Below are 18,882 nucleotides of genomic sequence, written 5' to 3'. Positions count from 1 at the left end.
GCAGCACTTTGAAAGGGCTTACGTTCAAAGGGACTCTCCATCATCCATCGCTTGAATTTATAATACTCTGCAACTATGTTGATAGTGTAGAGGTCTTGGAGAGGCCTCATTACCTTTTCTTCAATGAGATAATTAGTAATATTTGTCAGATCCAGGGAGCGGTCTGCTTTAGGAAGTACTGGCAGTTTTACAGTCACCGAACAGTTCCTGTAGAATACAAACAAAACAGCGTGTGCTCTTATCTGCTAAGCTGAAGAAATGCAGTTGCTTTATTATTAGAAACATGGAAGTGAAATATTCATAAGAACTGCAGTCTGGTTAGAATGGCAAAACAAAGATACACAATGGCTAAGCCCTGCAATACACCATGCCATCTAAGGCCAGCTACCATAGCCATTGCTATTCTGTTTGCTGCTGAGTGGCTTCTTTTGAAATGCAGCCTGTCCTGGTAGCCAACAAAAATGAGCATTACGCTGTGATGCTATGTGCCCAATGTGAATGGTCGGGTGGTTGTCCACAGCCCTCAGCATGCAAGTGATGTGAAGACTAACTATGCACACAACCGCTCAGAACGCTCCCCGGCAGCAGGGATCCTGCAAAACCCACCAGTTACCTGGCTGAAAAACTGTAAAGGTTGAGTAAGGGCTTCCGGATCTTGCTCACAGCTCTAGCAAACATGGCCTCTGCCCACCTGAGCATCTGCTGTGTAGTCTGTTGGAGAGCCAGAAAAGGAGATTACAAAACTGACTTCAGTATGGCTTCAGGGCACGCACAGTGCTTGATAATGAGTTTTAAATCAATAGTCGGTGAAATCGCACTTTGGTTTCTCTTGCATTTGTCACTTGCCTGACAGCATCTGGTCATTTAGAGGTTAGTATCCAGAGGAGAGACACTAGTCACTGCAGCAACAAATAATGGACAGGAATACATCCTTCCTAAAATAACATTACTTATATTATACCAATACTTCACTGAGCTAATGCGCTTCAGTAGCTTGCAAAGCTTTGTTATCTCTGTTAATATAAATTGGTGTCATGATATATGCTTTATGCTCTTCATTTCAACTAGAAGAGTCCAAATGTATTCGTACATTATTTGTTGGAATTACAAACCCTTCTGTCTATGGAAGAAAAGCAAAAGCTACATGAACAATAGATTATGTTGCTGTGATTTCCTAGTAAAACCACCGAGCCTCTAGCTGGAGAACTACTGCTTTCCAAGCAGGACAAATATTTTGAGAACCATGAATTAGCTGTGTAGAAGCTTGTTATGTGGAAATATAACCACGCTATTTCCACGAACAACGATAGAAACTATTTTTGTGTATATGTAGTTCAAGCTGAGACTTAAATTTGTAGGTCTTTCAGACCGTTAAAAATGGTGAATTGAGTTATACCAACCATATCCAAGCCTGCTTTCACAACCTTTAATGCCACCTGGATTGGTTCCAGTAGCCACGCATCTTTTACAATCTTGGGTATAAAAGCCTGGATTTTCTTCATGTACTCTTCTGTCTTCTCTTGCCAAACTTCATCCAGTGGCTTCAAGGTGACATCATAGTAGGCATCCTTCAAAGTTGATAATGGCTCTGAAGCAAACACATCACATGAAACAAACCTTAGTATGTTACGAAGTGGCTCTCTTTCTCTCCCCACAGCTTCCAGCCTGCACCTGAAGGAAGGACACAGCAAACAGGGAAAGGCAGCTTTGTTTTCATGGCAGTTGGGCACATTTCACAGCTGTGTGGGGGCAGCGTTGACAAATGGAAAGAGGCGTTTGGCTATAACCCTGATCCACTCATAACCCTTATAAATACACTGCTGCTTTCCAAAAGAATGTAAGGAATGCTTCACAGTATGCCACCATCAAAGCTGTACAGCTCCATGAGTAACAGGAGAGTTTGGTCACAACTAATCTCAAACACAGTATATCAACTAAATCCCACTTTTGAGTGGGAAGAGTTGAGAGGTAAGTGGCCCAAAGTGAGGTTTTAATCTTGCCAGAATTGAAGGTTCTCTCAGCTAATTACAGCTGACCGCATTTCTCAATGGTTTCAATATGGGCCACAGTCCAGCTGAACAGTGAATTAGTGGCTACTGGAAAAAACAGATCAAGTGAAATCCAGTTAGTATAGGCATTCAAAACTCAAGGATGGATATGAACTGCCCTTTGCGGGGAAATGCTTGCCAGGGAACTGTTAGCAGAAATGCTTCTGCTTAGGGAATAGGGCTGTGTTCTCATCCGATTGAACCAACTCCTGTGTCCCAGAGAGCACCTCTTCAATGATTTCATTAGAAAGGTGGTTACACTGAGGCTACTCAGACACTGTATCAAGGCTCCCACTGTGTAAACTAAGAGCCAAGGTCATCACTTAATTGCTAGATCAAAATAGAAATTTTGTGTGGTTCAGCATCTTTTTATTGAAGTTTGTTTTGCCCTGCACTGACATTGTCTTTATTCTCCTTGCTTTGCATGGTTTTGCTTACTTTGCAATTCATTCTGCATTTGCTGGACAATGTCTTGGATTTTATCCAGGTAAAGCGGGATCTTGCTTCTCAGTATCTGCCTGATTCCACTTTGCTTCCACGTCTGGGCAGCAGCTCTACCCATGCTGTGGAGGAATCCCGCTAACTTCTGCAAGGCTATCGAAGGCCAGCTGGCTGCTTCAGACAGAAAATCAACTTGCTGCACCTACAGTCATTCAAAAAAAAAAATAAAATTAACATACAGAGTGATCACAAGCAAAGCTCTGACTCCATTCCAAGGAAATTCTGAACTCCTCCGTGTTGGTGCAGATACAGGCCCTTCCTTTACTACGTGTTGCAGTTTAACCCCAGCTGGTGGCTAAGCCCTACGCAGCGCTCGCCCGGTCCCCCTAGTGGGAGGGGGGAGAGGACTCGTGGGCTGAGGTAAAGGCAGTTTAATAGGCAGAGCAAAAGCTGTGCATGCAAGCAAAGCAAAGCAAGGAATTCATTCACCACTTCCCATCCGCTGGCAGGTGTTCAGCCAGCTCCAGGAAATCGGGGCTCCATCGCATGTGACAGTTACTTGGAGACAAATGCCATCACTCCAAATGTCCCCCCTTTCCCTTCTCCTTCCCCCAGCTTTATATGCTGGGCACGACATCGTACAGTATGGGATATCCCTTTGGTCAGCTGGGGTCAGCTGTCCCGGCTGTGTCCCCTCCCGGCTTCTTGTGCCCCCCCACAGCCTCCTCGCTGGTGGGGTGAGGTGAGGAGCAGAAAAGTCCCTGTGCTCAGCAGGTACAAAACCATCTCTGCATTATCAACACTGTTTCCAGCACAAGACCAAAACACAGCCCCATACCAGCTACTATGAAGAAAATTAACTACCCCAGCCAAAACCAGCGCACCATGAAACGTGCTTTTTTGTCTATGTATGAAGGGCAGGTTAGCACAGGCTTAAGCATTTAAATATTTGAGCAAAACAAAACAACTGCATGCAGTATAATGATTTTGAATTAACACTGCATGGATATTCCATGGTGCTTTCATAGATCATGTACAGATACTTACTGATCTCCTGAATCTCCACATATATCCATCAAACTTCTTCATCTTCTCCATCAGTTTGGATTTCAGAAGGCTCCCAATTTCATTAAGTTTGTACTGTGAGAAGTTGAATAAAAACCTTGAGTTGATGATTTAGAATTGCTTGTGCTGGGTCCAAACCACTCCAAGTTTGTACTAGTCTAAATGCCAGCAAAGATCCACAGTGGCCTCCCATTTCTCAGGTGAAATGACGTCTGCATCATTCAATGGTTAGAAATGGGAACAGAAGAATCTAAGGATGAAAAACCAAAAACCCTCCTCCAAGCAGAAAGTATGCGAAACCCTATTTGAAGTAAAAGCACATTCAGGATTACCAGTCTTAGTTTTATAACCGATATGCTGAGCAGCCCTGGCACATTACTGCTGCTCTCTATTTACTTACCTTCTTCAGAGGATACACCCTTTTAGAAGAGGGTCCCATATTTTCTATGCTTTCTAGGTATGGCTGAACTTTGTAATTCTCACCATGCTATCTTTTCACACCAAAGTGAAAAATAATGTTATTATGAGTTTTAAAAATTGCACAATTCCCCTTTTCACCTGATTCACCTGTGGTTTCACCAGAGCTCACACCTGAAGCCTACCTGGAAGATGCTCCATCAAACTGGCAAGTTGTTTAAACAACATTCTGGAAAAATCACACAGCAATTAACTGCCGCTGAAGGGACTCACCTCAGCCTTAAGAACTGGATCCCCGCATCCATGAGCCAGAAAACTCAAGCTTCCATTAACAGCTGCTAGAGTAATTTGTCCCATGTTTTCCTGCCTTTCACCGTTGATGTTGAGATAGGTATTAATAGTAGCCATCTGTTGCCCGTAAGTACAAGCACTGACTTCCATTCCTTCTTCCAAATCCCCTTAGAGAACAAACCGAGAGAACTCATTTACAGGAACACTGACAGACATTGTTTCAAAGCCAGCTTTTTAATTACTTAGGTGATCAATCAGTGTCTGAGTGTGTTAGGTGTTTGGGGGGAAAAAAACAAGAAGAGATAACCAGCAGAAAATCAGATCAGTGTTAGTGTTTGCTGCTTCTCTTCTGAGCGGCTTGTGAATGATTTATCGATACAGACTTGCTACTGCAAAGCAAGCGCTGGATTACTATAAATCTGTTTTCTACTTGAGTCTTGCACTGTCCTTTGTTGCTGATGCTTCAAAACTGCTTAGGCCATAAGTGAGTCAGTCACTTATCCGCCTACTGCACACACACAATTTTTCTGCCCAAGTACTGATGAGCAGAGGCTGAAGTGGTTGTTAAGTGCACGTAGAATCTGGGTTGAGAGCTGAGCTGAATCATTTCTACAAACTTCTGACTTCAGTAATTCACAAACTAATGGTCTTAATCTCAAATACATCACAGCACTTAAACGTGAGGCCATGAACCAGAGAGAAGTTCCACTGCAGAACTGTGGAATGGCAAATCCATTACTGAAACTAGGACTGGGATTGTCAGCAACATGAGTTTGAGACAACTGTCATACCACCAAATCTACCTGGTTTGCACACAAATCTAATGAGGTTGAAAGGTGGGTGAGTAACAATAGTAAGCACTTGCAGCAGGTCTCATTCCATCTGAGTTTAGTTCCCTAAATCTAGGTACAGTCTAAGCCAACAGCCCTGTTCCCTCTCTGTTGTCAGTCAGAATTGACTGCTGCTGAGAACCACCTGCAGAGGATGATTTCACACCTGTTTCTGTGTGGGGTAGAGTCATCCTCTGGAGTAGCCTTTCTCTTTCCCTTCATTTAAATTGGAATGTAATGTTTATCTTAAATGAGGCACACAACTTTAAGATGGCTAAACCAAGATGAAATTAATCCTATCTTTGATCACCATCTATTATAATCCTTCCCTGGCCAGTAATCACACAAATGTCTCTAACGCTGACCTTTGTATAGCAAGTTTTAAGCATCAGCTTTTCGTTATCTGAAAGATCATAGCTTGGATCGCCATGAAACTGAGCTAGCTTGGCACTAGAGTGACACAGCCTTTCTTCCTGCCTCTTCGTGCCAATGACAGCTGTGAATCATAGAATTAGAGTATCTCAGGTTGGAAGGGACCCGTAAGGATCATCAAGTCCAAAACTCCCTGCTCCTTGCAGGACTACCCTAAAACTAAATTACATGACTAAGAACATCATCCGTGAAGGTACGTACCTTTCAAATACCCCATGTAGTACTGAAAACACTCCTTTCCTTTGGAAGCAGCTACTTTAACTTTCTCTTTCTGATCAATAATCCCCTCCACCAGGATCTGGCTCTGAACGGATGAGGAAGAAGCAGTTCCTGTCAGGTCTAGCTGAATATCTTCAAAGGCTCTTAACTGCAGCCATAAAGGAAGAAGATTTATTCAGAGCCACCACATAGAATTAAAGAATGTTCAGAGATGATACTCAAATACCAGCATTTCCCACAGAAGGGTGAGTGGTGAGGGAAATGTTTTCCAATGCCTGTGCACTACACAGGAGTTACACTTTTGAGAGGCACAAGCATCAGGATGATTGGCTCAAGAGCTGAAGGGCTGGATAGCACAAGGCTCCTGGACAGAATGTTAATGGTAGGAAGAAAGAGGCATACTCTCACACTCAGTTCCCTGTGAGGCTCTCATCTGTGCCACTTATTCCAAAAAAAAAGAACAGAGAAAGGCCAAATAGAGCAGCTGATAATTCATCTCCCTTCTTTCTAAAGAAAGAGGGAAAAATAATTTAGTATTTTCTTTTAGCCTGTTACTCATTAAATCATGATAATTTTGTTAAGGGGTGGCCTATTGTCTCAGTTAATTATGACTGATAACCCATATTCCTTCTCATGAAGGGTTTGGATGGTGCCAACCACACTAATTTACTGCCTCCACTATTGCCACCATCAGCTTTTCCACCTTATTAATTCCACAGAAAATTAAGAGTAAATACAAAATCGAGGGGGAGAGAAAAAGGAAGAAATTTGCATCAGAATGAGCATCATATTAGCTGTTCTGTGTCTTTCTTAAGGCCAGTTCTATTTCCTGGCAAATTACTTTTTTTTGTGTCTCTTTTCTTTTTTTTCTTTTTTGTTATGGTGCAAAACCCCATGTTTCACCAAACAGACCAGTCATGCTGAAGAAGGCGAGCTATAACACACACGGCCTCTTAAAGCTTTTATACACTCTAGCTGATAAACACTATATTTTTCACTGAGCCCTGCAGATAACTAATGTTGGTGCATTCCTTTCTCTCCTGATCATACTGCATGTACATTGCGTAACTGCTCCTTTAAAAATACATTTTAAAAAAACGGGAGTATTTTTTATGTTGCCTGCTGTTTTAAAAGTCACTGGCTGCACCTGATCAGTTTGGACGGTAGATGGCATTAGCCCTTTGAAAACCAAAACCCAGACCCCAGTGCCACTATAAGTAAAAACTCACTGCAACTTCCAAAGAATAGTTCTTCCCATCGGCTGTACTCCGATTTTTTAAGGATACTCCAATCAACGCCTCATCTCTCCCATGATCAGCAAAGTGGAATCTGCCCTCTGACTGCAAAATGATGTCATCTTTGTTGAGCTGGTGTTTTCCAGAGAAAACTACCTAAGTATGAACAAAAAAGTTTTTAAAGGTTAACTGTTCCAAAGAAATGGGCTCTGCACAGGGTAGCAAAGAGGCTGTACAATGTTAGCATTCCCAAGTTACACAATGAAGTGATGAACAAAACTATAATTCCAGAAACCAGCACATCCTGCACATCCTCCTTCTCACAGCACCGTCTTGCTTTATTACGTCTTCAGTTTCTGTGGTGTAACAAAAGCATGTTTAGTGTTTACAGCCTAAGACAAGACAAACAGCTGGAATGTAACTATATTTAATTACAAGTCGGTTTTTTTGGTCTTATTAGCTGCTTCTCAGCTACTCTAGCTTGGCATTTCAATGCATGCCTTTGAAGAAAACAATCCAAAAGAATTCAGGAGGCACCTGGTTTTGAAGTGACATGTATATGCATTTTTTTGCATTATTAACAGGCTCTAACACACCTTAGTTTTCAAAAGGTTTTTACGGGCATCAAAATTTGGTTGCGGTTTCCCATTGCTTACAGTGCGTGACCTGCTCTGACAGTAAACAAGGAAACCAACTGAGATGCATTTTAGCCACTGGGAACTGGAAAGAGACCACATTTATTGCAAGTTCAAAGGTTTGTGTTTGTTGTGAGTATCTATAGGCAACTCTGGGCCCAATGTGCATCTAATGAAGATCATGGATTGGTCTTCGGTTTGTATGTGTAATATAAAAACAAGTGACAACTATAAGGTTACACTGAGGTTCAAAAATCTATCACTACCAGCAGAGCAGCTGTAAAAACCAGTAAGCTTTAACTTACAGGGCAAGAAAAGCACTTTTATTCCTCTCTAGTTTCCTTTTTGATTACTCATGAGCCTGTTTTCATATCCAGAAACATGCAATTAAAAGATCTTTGAGAGAGGAACAGGAAAGAAAGAACATGGAGAAAGTGACAATGTTTAGAACCGCAACACAACCTATAGATTATAGTCCATAGGCAAACACAACCTTTCTGCCTCAGCCCATCAAAAGACACTGTTTATTCACGGTTCATTTAGTTATAGAAGTCAATTCTGGTGAAAAGCTGCGGCTGAGGAAAACTGTGTCTCCAAACCAGTAATTACATTTAGAGTGAAGTAGGGTCAATAGGTTTATGTGAGACTTACATTTGGAAGGTCACAGAACTCAAAGCTCATATCATAGTCCAGGCAAGATGAGTAGTTGGTTTCTATTTTACCTAGAATCTTCTGTTTGGTGCATGAGGTCAGGAAAATATTTTCCAGAATAGCTTCTAACTGAAATTTATCAGGATACAAGAACTGATTTCTCTGCAATGAACCAAGAAAACAAAGTTAAAACATGACAACAGATTCTTAGACACTTCTCTGTGCCCACTCATCCCAGCTCTCAACTGCATCCTGTCCCCATGCTGGCTTTTTTTTATAGTAGTAGCTTCAGGGGTTTAACATAACATTTCCATTAAAATGTAACAACGACAAAAAAAAAAAAAAAAAAGTAACAAACTTGACAATGTTTTGGCTTATCAGCACAGTTACCGGTCCCCATCCTACAGAATTAATTAAAGAGTATTGCATATTTAGGGCACAAGTGAGGCCTCTAGTTCATAAGAACTTGTTTTTTCTTAATTATGCTACAGTTAGATTTCTTCCTACGCAGAGTAATATGTAAAAGGTAAAATAAAATAATGGTATTTAACAGAAGAAGGTACTCTACAGAAGTAGATTTCTGAAAATCCACTCAAAATTAGGTACAAAAAGTAAATATCTCCATTAAATATCCCTATTAAGAACAGTTTCCATTAAAATGGTGGGTTAATGGATACAACTGCCTTCTCTTACCTCATAAGTTAAATTGTGTTTGAATTTTTTGTCATCCCAGTTCAGATCTAGATATTCATTAAACAATGCTGATCTTTGCTCTAGAGACCCACATGCATGCAGGTTTCCCATACTTAATACTCTCCGAAGCTGGAAGAAGGGAAAAAAATAATTAAGACATACATATTAGTAATTTTCTAAACAATGTGTTCAATATATACTTGAGGAGTCAGCTTTCTGGGCAAAAATACACCCCTATGAGAAGCCCTGAATGGTCTATGTCCATAAAAGACCGCTTCAGTCTCTACCAAGAAACCTAAGGAGTTGACAATTCTGTCCGGAGGGAAAGCTGCATCCCAAATGCAAACGTATCTGGCTACATGAAACAGAACCCTTCAGAGGCTTTATTCTTCTTCCTCTGAGACCTGAAAAGGTTGACTACAAGTAAAAGCTTTTCCTATGGTAAGTGCAGAAAAAATTGGTTCTGTGAGACCTGAAACCAGAAATCTAGCTACACCCATCCCTCCTTAGACTCAAAGACTCATACCTGACCTGAAGAGAGTGTCATACAGCCACCCCAGGCAGTGATGTTCACCTTTGATTTATCCTCCAGGGTCAGTTGGATATCAGCAGGCTGCCCACCATTCCCTGTGAGCTGCAGCTGAAACCAGAGAAGGATTTGTCCAGTGAAGTAAGGTTAGAACGAGCAGAAGAGTCTGCAGGGTGATCTAGAAGAATGATCTCCACCCAGCAGAGAAAAAAAGAAGCACACACAATTAAAACTGCGACAGAACAATTAGAACTTCATTGAGCTCCATGTGGCCTGGAAGCTCAGGGCCTTACACTAACATACAGGGGAAAATGCACTTTTAAACAGAGGCAGCAGACGGCTTTCTGTTAGCTTCTCTGGAATCTCCACTGGGTCTATCATGCAGAGCAATTAATGACACCAGTGGACCAATGACACTGCCAGAGAATTTATTCCTCTGAATATGACACTTGAGACATATTGACTATTTTGCGAAAACACCCAGAGAGCGCTCTGTGGCACCACTATGAGTACCAAGAACTCCAGGCGAACAAACGGAATACCACACAGTTTGCACAGCTTATTATTGAGCAGAAGGTCTTCAGCCTCAGCCACCAGAGTGTCCTTGCCATGCAGTACATTTTCAGACAGAAAATACTCTGTAGTCTTTGATCTTGAAGGACAATTTGTGGAGTTCTCCCTCTTTTTCCCCCCCCTCATATACTTTCTAGTTTCACACATTTTCACACTTGTGTTGCAATTGCATATACAGAGAGTTTGTTTATTAGTTCGTGGACAAAATTTGCCTCATTTTCCTTGCTAGGCTGGCTCTTGCACGCTTCTGGCTTCTTAGCATCCAAAATGCATCAGCGCTAAAATTGCAAGACAGATACTGTCAGCTAGCAACAGTTACGCTTTAGCAAAGGAAACTATGCTGGTGGTTTGAGCACAAGGAGAGAACAGCACTTGGTGCTCTTTACAGTTTTCCGGACTATACCTGGTTCTGCAATGCTTTGAGATGAAATATAGTATTACAGCTTTGTATTTTGCAGCCTTTTCTCATGATCTCACCTGCTGGTTGTACTTTCTGCCTCTTCTTTCTGACAGGGAATGGACCTCCAGTTGTTTCAGAGTGTAATTAAATGGGTGGGCAACACTGGCTCTGTAGTTCGTACGGTTTCTTCCAAACTTCAGAGAAGATGACACTGATATCTGATCCGTATCAACAAGATGTAAAAGGAACTTGTGAAATAAAACAGCTCTCAACATACTGACCTCAAACATACACCAAATAAGATTTCCCTGTACCTTCTCCCCAGATTAATTGTGTGTGTGGGAATTTACATGGTGGCACTTAAATAGCTGTGGTAATTTAAACAATAGTACAAAAATACATTCTATATAACTTCTAAAGTATATTTTGGAATTTTAGCACTTTTAAAAGAAATTCTAATTCTTTTGGGAGGCACATTTATGTTTCTGTATGGTAACATCTTCTAAATATTGTCTTTTATCTTTCCTTTATTCAGAAAATAACGTAATACTCAGCCAAGGTGCTGCATTTCAGACACATATAAAGACAGCATAGTTGCAAGTCAGTAAGCTACCTCATTTTAACCACATTTGTAAATCAACTTAACCAAAGTTCTCCTAGTTCTGGGTTTTTTTTACTATTTATATTTTTTAAAAATAATGCTGACTTACTTTAAGAAAATAAAAAACTGTGCCAAAGTTGTCATTCTCACTAATAAAGAGGAGAACCAAAGAATGAAATGCAAAGAGCTTCAATTAAATCAGTAATGCTGAAAATGCTAAGCACAGGTGTGTGTCACACTTCTCTGAGGGTAAACACAGCATATCTCCATGCAACTGGTAGGTTCTTCGTTCTTTGCAACCTCACACTAATGCTCAGATTTACTCATTTGGCTTAGATTTTACATTTCTCCCTAAGCTGCTTTAAACATGACATTTGTGCCGTTCTTTCCATCTATGCTCAAAAGCTGTCCTAGAGACTTGGAGAGTGCTGGGAATGGCCTTTGTCCAGGGCCTTGAACCACAGGCATTGCATTGCCTTTGGTTATGCAGCAAGCTGTTGGGTTACTGCAAACAAAAAAAATGGCATGGCCTGAAAATGCTTCCAACAAGAATATCTGCTGCTCATCTTTCATAGTCATAGCCCTTTGTACATCCAAGAAGGAGGATAGTTTGCCTCCTACTTGAATTCCCTGGCTTGCTAAATGCTTTTTTTTTTTTTTTTTAAGCAAACAAATAAACAAAACAAAACAAAACACAGCCCCAGAAAACCCCCACTTGATATGCTTGTAATTCTCCTGAAATTTGTTTGCTCTGGGCTGCTGTACCTGGTCCTTCTCGTTCCAAATGACACTAAGATCATCCCGGTGACTGCGTGCTGAATGTTTCACATATAAGTTGACCCTGGCATGCCATGGGAAAGGGATGGACAGAGGATGGAAAAGTTCCACTACAAGGGAAAAAAGCAAGTAAATCTTCCACACCACAAATCATGACTGTTCATTTTCTGATAAAGGAAAAGGCACAGGACACACTCTCCCACAGGCAGAAGAGCAACAGTTGTTTCCCAGGGAAGACAAGGCCTTTGCTCATACACACACGTGCACCTGCCCAACAGCCACAATGACTGCAGCGTGCCCATCTCTGCCGAATGATGTAAGGGAAAACAGGATTCCTCTAGTTACCAGCAAAACAGTAATTACCTGCAATAATCAAAAGATTGATACCTACACCCAAAGCAACTTCCAGCAAGAGCAGCCAGGAAAGTAATCTTTATTACTGATAACCTTACACTGTAAGAGGCACAGCGTACAACTCTCAAACAAGTTATTTTCTCTCTTTTCAGGTAACATAGCCCCAATGTAAGCGTTCCGCACCTCAAGGTAGCGGCCAGTGTGACCAGTGCTCCCTACAGCACCCAGTGCAGGAGAGTAGCAGCATTTACAGCTTCTGAAACAAGCCTCAGAAATGGGTGACAATAAAATAACAAAAAATAAAATTATACCCAGGAGGGACGAAAATGTACAAAAGAAGAAGAAAACTTAAAAATAAACAAAAACAAACTTAAAGTGAAATGTGTTTACTCTACAAAATCAAAGGGATACTTGGGCAACATTCACAACAAATGTTACCTCCTGTGCAGTGACTGAAGGACAAACCTGAGACGTGGCCACCTGAAAACCCTTCTCTCAGCCGCCAGAGATTTGCATTTAGGCACCCCCTCCACAGCAAGTGACCACTCGTTACTGCGTATTTGAGGCCATATCCTCCTCAAGCTACACGTGCAGTTGCCGAGCTGGGACCATTTCTGGCTAGCAAGTCCAGGTGTACACCTGACACATGTGACAACTCACAGTGTAGTAAGACTACAGATCCTATAAAGCCCCTCCTCAGCAGCCTGACTTCTCCTGGAAGGAAATATATGTGTTTCCTTTCCAGTACTTTCCAACTGGATCCTTAAGTCATAAAATTACAGAACCAAGACCCCAACCTACACTGCAGAGTATACTACTGCTCATACCACATCTATTCTCCCCCCCCCTCCCACAAAAGTTGTTAGCGTTTGTGAAAAAAGGAAACATTTCTGGCAGAGAACTATGGAACTGTTTTATTCAAAACAGAACCATCAGGAAGAAGAGAGGGAGAGCCCTAAACATTGGCATTTCTCACTTGAATCTGCTCTGAATGAAACCAAATGCAGACGTGAACCCCAGCCTGCCACCGCCCAGCTAAGTATGTGGTGCCTTGGCTAGAATGAAAGTAGCTGCAATTCTTTTAACTCTCTTCTGTTTACAAATACCATCTAGTCCAAAACTAGTTCCTAGGTTTCCTTTGCTTTTCAAGTATTTTTCAAATATTCAAAAGCAAATATAAAAATAAAACCAAATGCTTAATTTAATCCAGAATAATTCTGAATTCTGTTGTAAAATAACAATAGAAATCTTAATTTGTTGATGACTTTTCATTCTGGCCAAACTTTTCCCCGGCACTTTCCATAACCATAACAAAGCAGAAATCGCGTTCTGAAGTGGACATTTCTAACAGCCAGACTTATAATGATTTCAAAGCAAATAAGATCTTAAAAGGCCTGGATTGAAACCATTTGAATATGCATTTTGAAATCAGATTATCGTAGTTTAGTTTGGTTTATAGTTTGCTATCAACACTGGCAAGAGACTCGAGAAACCTACCCTGAACATCATGACCTCCAGGCAACTTTGGGAAAAGTCCGGTGTAAACGCCTGTTACCTTGATCTCCTTGCCATCCCACAGAGCAATGTGCCTCAGCATACGTGTTCTGTTGCCTTTTTGGTAAACCGTCATGAACACAAGCTGCCTTGGAAGAATTTTAAACTAAAAATAAAAGAGAGAAAAATAGTAAATCCCAGGTTTTTAACTTTTCAGAGAACTTAAGTGTAGTGTGTAATTTTGATACTGTAAAGTCCCGTGGAATACAGCTTTAGGAACGTGTTTATAAAAGCTCTAGCACAATGATACCCTAAAGCCCACTGCTTCTGCATAAGCAGCTACTCGTATCTACTTTATTTCATTTCTACAGTAAGGCATCTTCTCACATAATGGAACATACACCAACGACTGAGTATCCCCTTTACAATAGTCTTTGCTTAGTATATATTTTTCTTTTCTATCTCTTCTATCTCACTGTGTGATTCTTGCAACGTCAAGAACCCCACTATTACACTGTAAGTCCAACAGGTAGCACAAACAATAATATCTGTCTGTGACATCTTTTTTTCCTTATTTAGAAAAAGAAATGTGTGGTACCTGCATAATAAAAATTAGCAATTGGTCAGTTTGTAATATATTATTTTTCTTACTTGCTAAATATTTGCTCCATCTATAGGAGCAAACAAATATAAAAATCAAACAACAGTTCTACCATTGGACCACATACCAAATAATCTACAGTTGAACGTTTGCTCATGCTGCTGGAGCAATCAAGGGCAAACCACCTCACAGCCCCTGGAGCTGTATTTGACCTTCACTGTTGGGCAGCCAGCATCCTGGATGCCATACCCTAGGAAGAGGGCAGTCACAGCTTGCCTTCTGCCATCTGTTGATGATACCAACCTGGGACATTGTCTGTGTTATTTCAATGACATTCGTGTAGCTGGTTCCAGTGAAAGTTAGTTTAGCTGTAACATTGAAATCCTTTTTTTCCATCCTGAGGTAGAGTTTGCCTTTTGCTTCACTCATATCATAATTTACCTTTTCAAGTTCCCATTGAAAGAGAGAGAACAGAGAAAGAGAAAATAAATATTGCACTGGCATTCTTTGCACAGTATGTTACATTATGGTCCTCAGGACCTAAAAGAGATCTGGTTTTTCTGTATGTTCATGTTGGAGAAGGCACAGCTACAAAATAGCATAAACTGCCTAACATGCATAATGAATTACTTTTTATGTGAGCAGGAGTGACTGCTGCATTTGACTGAAAATTAACCCCATTCATCTTCCTTTCTTATCCTGCTGTTGTGTATTTCTGCACTGCTAAGAGCCAATAACCAGAACTGCTTTCTGCCCAGTCTCTTTTTCTTAGTAACCAGAAGAACCAAAACAGTTCCCGAGGGCAGTCTACCACAAGTCATAACAAATGCAGACAGATGGAAGCAGAGTCAAATGGAATGAATGCTCTCTGGTAGGTTTTGTTAGAGATTGTTAGCATCTTTGAAAACAGGAACATCCTCAACAACAACAAGAACAAGGTCAGAGATACTAGTACTAGAAATAACACAGCTTGACTCCTAAAATATTAGACAAGTCTAATTTGTAGTGATGTATGTGACTGATAACTTGCAGATAGTTACCTTAGAAGACAGTTCTGCTGCACTGGGGAAGTACTGTAGAAAGAAGGGATGAGTCTGGAGTGCTTTTATAGTCAAGTCTTCACTAAAGAGAAGAAATGTACTTTTTGTTCAACAGTATTTCACAAAGTCCACTCTTGCTGACAGCACAAGCTCATCTGAGTGATCTTCGAGTCTGCCAACAGCTTTGTAGTTACAAATCGCAGTACCTTCCACTGAATGCTTAACCCACTGACATTTTTTGATGCAATCATACAAAGGTAAAGGAAACCAAAGAGTGGTGCTATCTCTGACCTTGGTGAAAAATCTGTGTACTAACCCCAGGGACAGAATTTAGCCCGCTGGATCAGAAATTACTTTAGCTAGCAATTTACTAGCCATAGTAAATGCATTAGCATTTAAAAAATCAGATAGGTATTTTGGAATCTGACTTTGCAAGTGCTGTCGTGGTTTCCAGACTTAGAATTCACCATGATTAGAGAGTTTAACAGAACTTACAAGGCTTTTCAGTGTAAAGGTCTTTTGCTAGAAATTAAGAAATCTCTGATATACCCCAAGGCAAAAATATTACACCTTGTAAACACCCTCAAAAGCCTACAGTTTTTTTTATATGCTGTACCAAATATTTCTGTTTAGGCACTGATTATGAGACACTTTTGAAGTAAAGAATTATTCTATTCATTCTTCATTTTTTTAAAGAACTTTGAAAATTTTCAGAAGCCAGACAAAAATAGAGAAAATTAGCACAGCAGATACAGCCACACCAATACCAGCTTAGAAAACTGAGTGAAACTGTAATTTCGCAAGGTTCAACTGTGCCAAAACAATTTAATACGATTTAAACAGTTAGGTCAAGTTAAGCTGTATTTTTAAGTACTTGTCTGGCTCAGACCTAGAATTTTCTGCACTATTTCACTGTCTGCTGCTTCAGTGCTGTGGAGGCAGGCAGAAAGACAAGCATGGCCCAGGCTGTGAGGTGGGGAATCTCTCTGCAGCCCTCCATAAACTTCTTCAGGTATACAGACTATTTGGTGTGACTTCACTTTATCACAGATTTGTTACATTCCACCAGCGCCTGGGTGGCTCAAACAATGGCTTTTTTTCCATGGAATCACAGTGGCCTAATGACATTCTTACACTGCTCAAAATTTACCCTTGCTGGTCTTTCTTCCTTCTGATGGTAATGGAGAAGTTTGTGTTTTGTTCACAGGTCAGCCTCAGAGCTCCTTCAATTTTATTTTCAGTCAGGACTTCTTGAATTGTCATCTGTGAGGGGGAAAAAATAAGCAAATCACATGCCATAGCTTCTACCCAGCACTTCACCTAAACTGAGCACTGTGTCAGTCAAGACATTAAGGGTTCTTTTAACGTCTTGACTGACTAAAAACTTTTTTAAGTCTTGACTTGACATTTTAAGTCTTGAATGACTTAAAACTGTTACCTTGATCAAAGTTTATCTTCCAGACAGGCTTTCTAGACCTAAACCAAACGCATCAAGAGATGTTTTCCTTTTTTTCTGTGAATATGTTTCCATAGCTACTCATTTGCATTATTGACAAGTATTAGTCTTACTTTCAATGTACCCTTATCTGGTTTAAGTCTAGAGCCACTGGCTCTTGTTTATGTCTCCCCCACTCTTCTTTTTCATATACTGTAAAGAAACTGCCTTTCCTTTTTTTTTTTTTTTTTTTTTATTTATTTATGAAACAGATGGAGCTCTACAGATCTTTTACTCTAGGGTATTTTCTTCCTCCCACAGCTGCTAGCTTGTCTACAGCTTTATCCTGAAACAGCTAAAGAATCCCTCTGGGGAAGATCAGCACCATCTCCCACACTTAAAGATCAACACATATTTGTGTTTGCCAAAGTCTGTGGGAACGATAATTTCTGAAGTCATATGATGACACTCATAGCTCATACATGAATAAAGAATTACCATCTCTGGTTTTCATTTTTTCACTCAAACGTTTAGAGGATAAAAGACATTCCACTAAATATTAAGAGGGAAGAAGCAGAGGATCTATCTAATACCTTTTAATAAAACGTTGGCATAAAATATTCCCTTGAAACACTGACACTTAATATGCAGGTTTAATATTGATACAGTGTTTCTTTTCAGAGAAGTCTACCTTTAATCTTGTATCCTAGCTACATACCCTCTTATTTGAAGAAAAAGTGACAGATGATACGGTGTTCCATATACTTCCCTCCAAAATGGAAGAAGACATTTCACTTAATATTTCTTTCTCCTGGGATGAACAGCCTTCGTGTTGCTGTCAAGTAGTTTGGAATACAAATCTGTTTCTGTTTATTCAACTCTGAAACATTACAGGTATCTATGCTAGAAATGGTTTAACCAAGCCAAAGAATTCTCTGGGTATGAAGGACAGCTGTTTTATACCAGAAGTCCTTTCCACTTCAGTAAGCCATATCAGCTTAGGAAGCGACAGTTAATGAGTGCCGTCTTGAAATAATTAATCCTGAAATCCGGGATTTCAGGTACCTGCTGAGTTTCCTTGGAAACAGGCCGTTAGCTATGTACTGAAGTTAAACAGGGATTCAGATAAACTGGGCCAAGTCACCTCTCACCTGCACTGGTATAAACCTGGAGTAATGTCACTCAGGCCACTGGAAATGCTCTGGATTCATGTTAGTGTAACTCAGATGACAGCTCTAAGCAAAGCACAACAAAAGATCTATGGTTTATTACCTTTAGAAAGAAGGGAAGTCCCAGACGATGGAGAAATGATATTGAATGCTTCACCTCTGCCACGAATTCAAATATACCATTGAGTTGAAAGTCTGTGTCAACATCTATAGTTACAGTTGCATCTTTGCCATCATACTGGATTTCACAGATAGTTTTGGCTTTGTTTCCTAAATAGCAAGGACAAACAGTGCCATTTTCAGGGACTCGTTTTCAAGGAATTTCAGTACTGCCTGCATAAAATCAATCCAGCCAGCTACTGGGTTAAGACATTCGTCATGACAAAGTCATCCATTCAGGATGACAAGAGCTTCGGCCTGTGGTTGGAGTGCAGAGTTTCTTGGATGTCCTTGAGCAGACAAAGTCTTGAGTTAACAGAGCTTGTGCACCCATGTACAAGCATTAAAGTGACAAGTCAGTTCCCAATAGTAATGTGTTTTTGCAGCTAGAGCTGACTAGCTGATCCAGCCAGCCGTAGCCCTTGGCAGGTATTAGACACCTCTAGAGAAGAGCTCTGAGCTGATTTGACCTGTAGTGACTCTTTCAGTTCCAGCTACAGCAGACAACATGGCTCCAACCTCCAACAGCACAATTTGAGGACCTTTCCCCTGCTTTCCTACCAACTTTCTTATTTGAAAAAGAAAATACAGACTGCTAAGAGAGAAAAATGAGATGAGAGATGTGAAACCCCAGAACTTTTTACAAAGACAAAATCACAGACACGCATGCAATCATACAGTGGCCACTCCAGCAGCTGTCCTGAAAGCCACCTGTTGCCCTGTCACCTGCTAACCTCAGTAGTTCCTACTCTTTGGTGTTCTCACAGTTGTTAGGGTGTTTTTTTCAACACAA

The 18,882-nt window shown here is 40.6% G+C and overlaps 1 protein-coding gene across 2 annotated transcripts in view; it reads right to left on the bottom strand.

Moving 5' to 3' along the window:
- Nucleotides 1–18,882, bottom strand: part of LOC130149301 (uncharacterized) — a 106,331-nt gene that overhangs the window by 9,569 nt on the left and 77,880 nt on the right. For both annotated transcript variants that reach the window (XM_056338788.1, XM_056338789.1), the window contains 18 exons: nucleotides 18,034–18,200; nucleotides 16,477–16,589; nucleotides 15,327–15,408; nucleotides 14,590–14,727; nucleotides 13,689–13,851; nucleotides 11,826–11,947; nucleotides 10,537–10,677; nucleotides 9,484–9,597; nucleotides 8,958–9,086; nucleotides 8,265–8,426; nucleotides 6,973–7,134; nucleotides 5,726–5,891; nucleotides 4,245–4,429; nucleotides 3,537–3,629; nucleotides 2,487–2,691; nucleotides 1,401–1,588; nucleotides 614–711; nucleotides 23–207 (listed from right to left, as the gene is read on the bottom strand). In XM_056338788.1, the coding sequence (XP_056194763.1) occupies nucleotides 23–207; nucleotides 614–711; nucleotides 1,401–1,588; nucleotides 2,487–2,691; nucleotides 3,537–3,629; nucleotides 4,245–4,429; nucleotides 5,726–5,891; nucleotides 6,973–7,134; nucleotides 8,265–8,426; nucleotides 8,958–9,086; nucleotides 9,484–9,597; nucleotides 10,537–10,677; nucleotides 11,826–11,947; nucleotides 13,689–13,851; nucleotides 14,590–14,727; nucleotides 15,327–15,408; nucleotides 16,477–16,589; nucleotides 18,034–18,200 (2,613 nt within the window). The remainder of the gene's footprint in view (nucleotides 1–22; nucleotides 208–613; nucleotides 712–1,400; nucleotides 1,589–2,486; nucleotides 2,692–3,536; nucleotides 3,630–4,244; nucleotides 4,430–5,725; nucleotides 5,892–6,972; nucleotides 7,135–8,264; nucleotides 8,427–8,957; nucleotides 9,087–9,483; nucleotides 9,598–10,536; nucleotides 10,678–11,825; nucleotides 11,948–13,688; nucleotides 13,852–14,589; nucleotides 14,728–15,326; nucleotides 15,409–16,476; nucleotides 16,590–18,033; nucleotides 18,201–18,882) is intronic.

Source organism: Falco biarmicus, chromosome 4, assembly GCF_023638135.1.
Source record: "Falco biarmicus isolate bFalBia1 chromosome 4, bFalBia1.pri, whole genome shotgun sequence".
NCBI classification, from domain to species: domain Eukaryota; kingdom Metazoa; phylum Chordata; class Aves; order Falconiformes; family Falconidae; genus Falco; species Falco biarmicus.
Note: the sequence above shows the minus strand (reverse complement) of the source record. Positions and strands in the feature narration are given on the sequence as shown.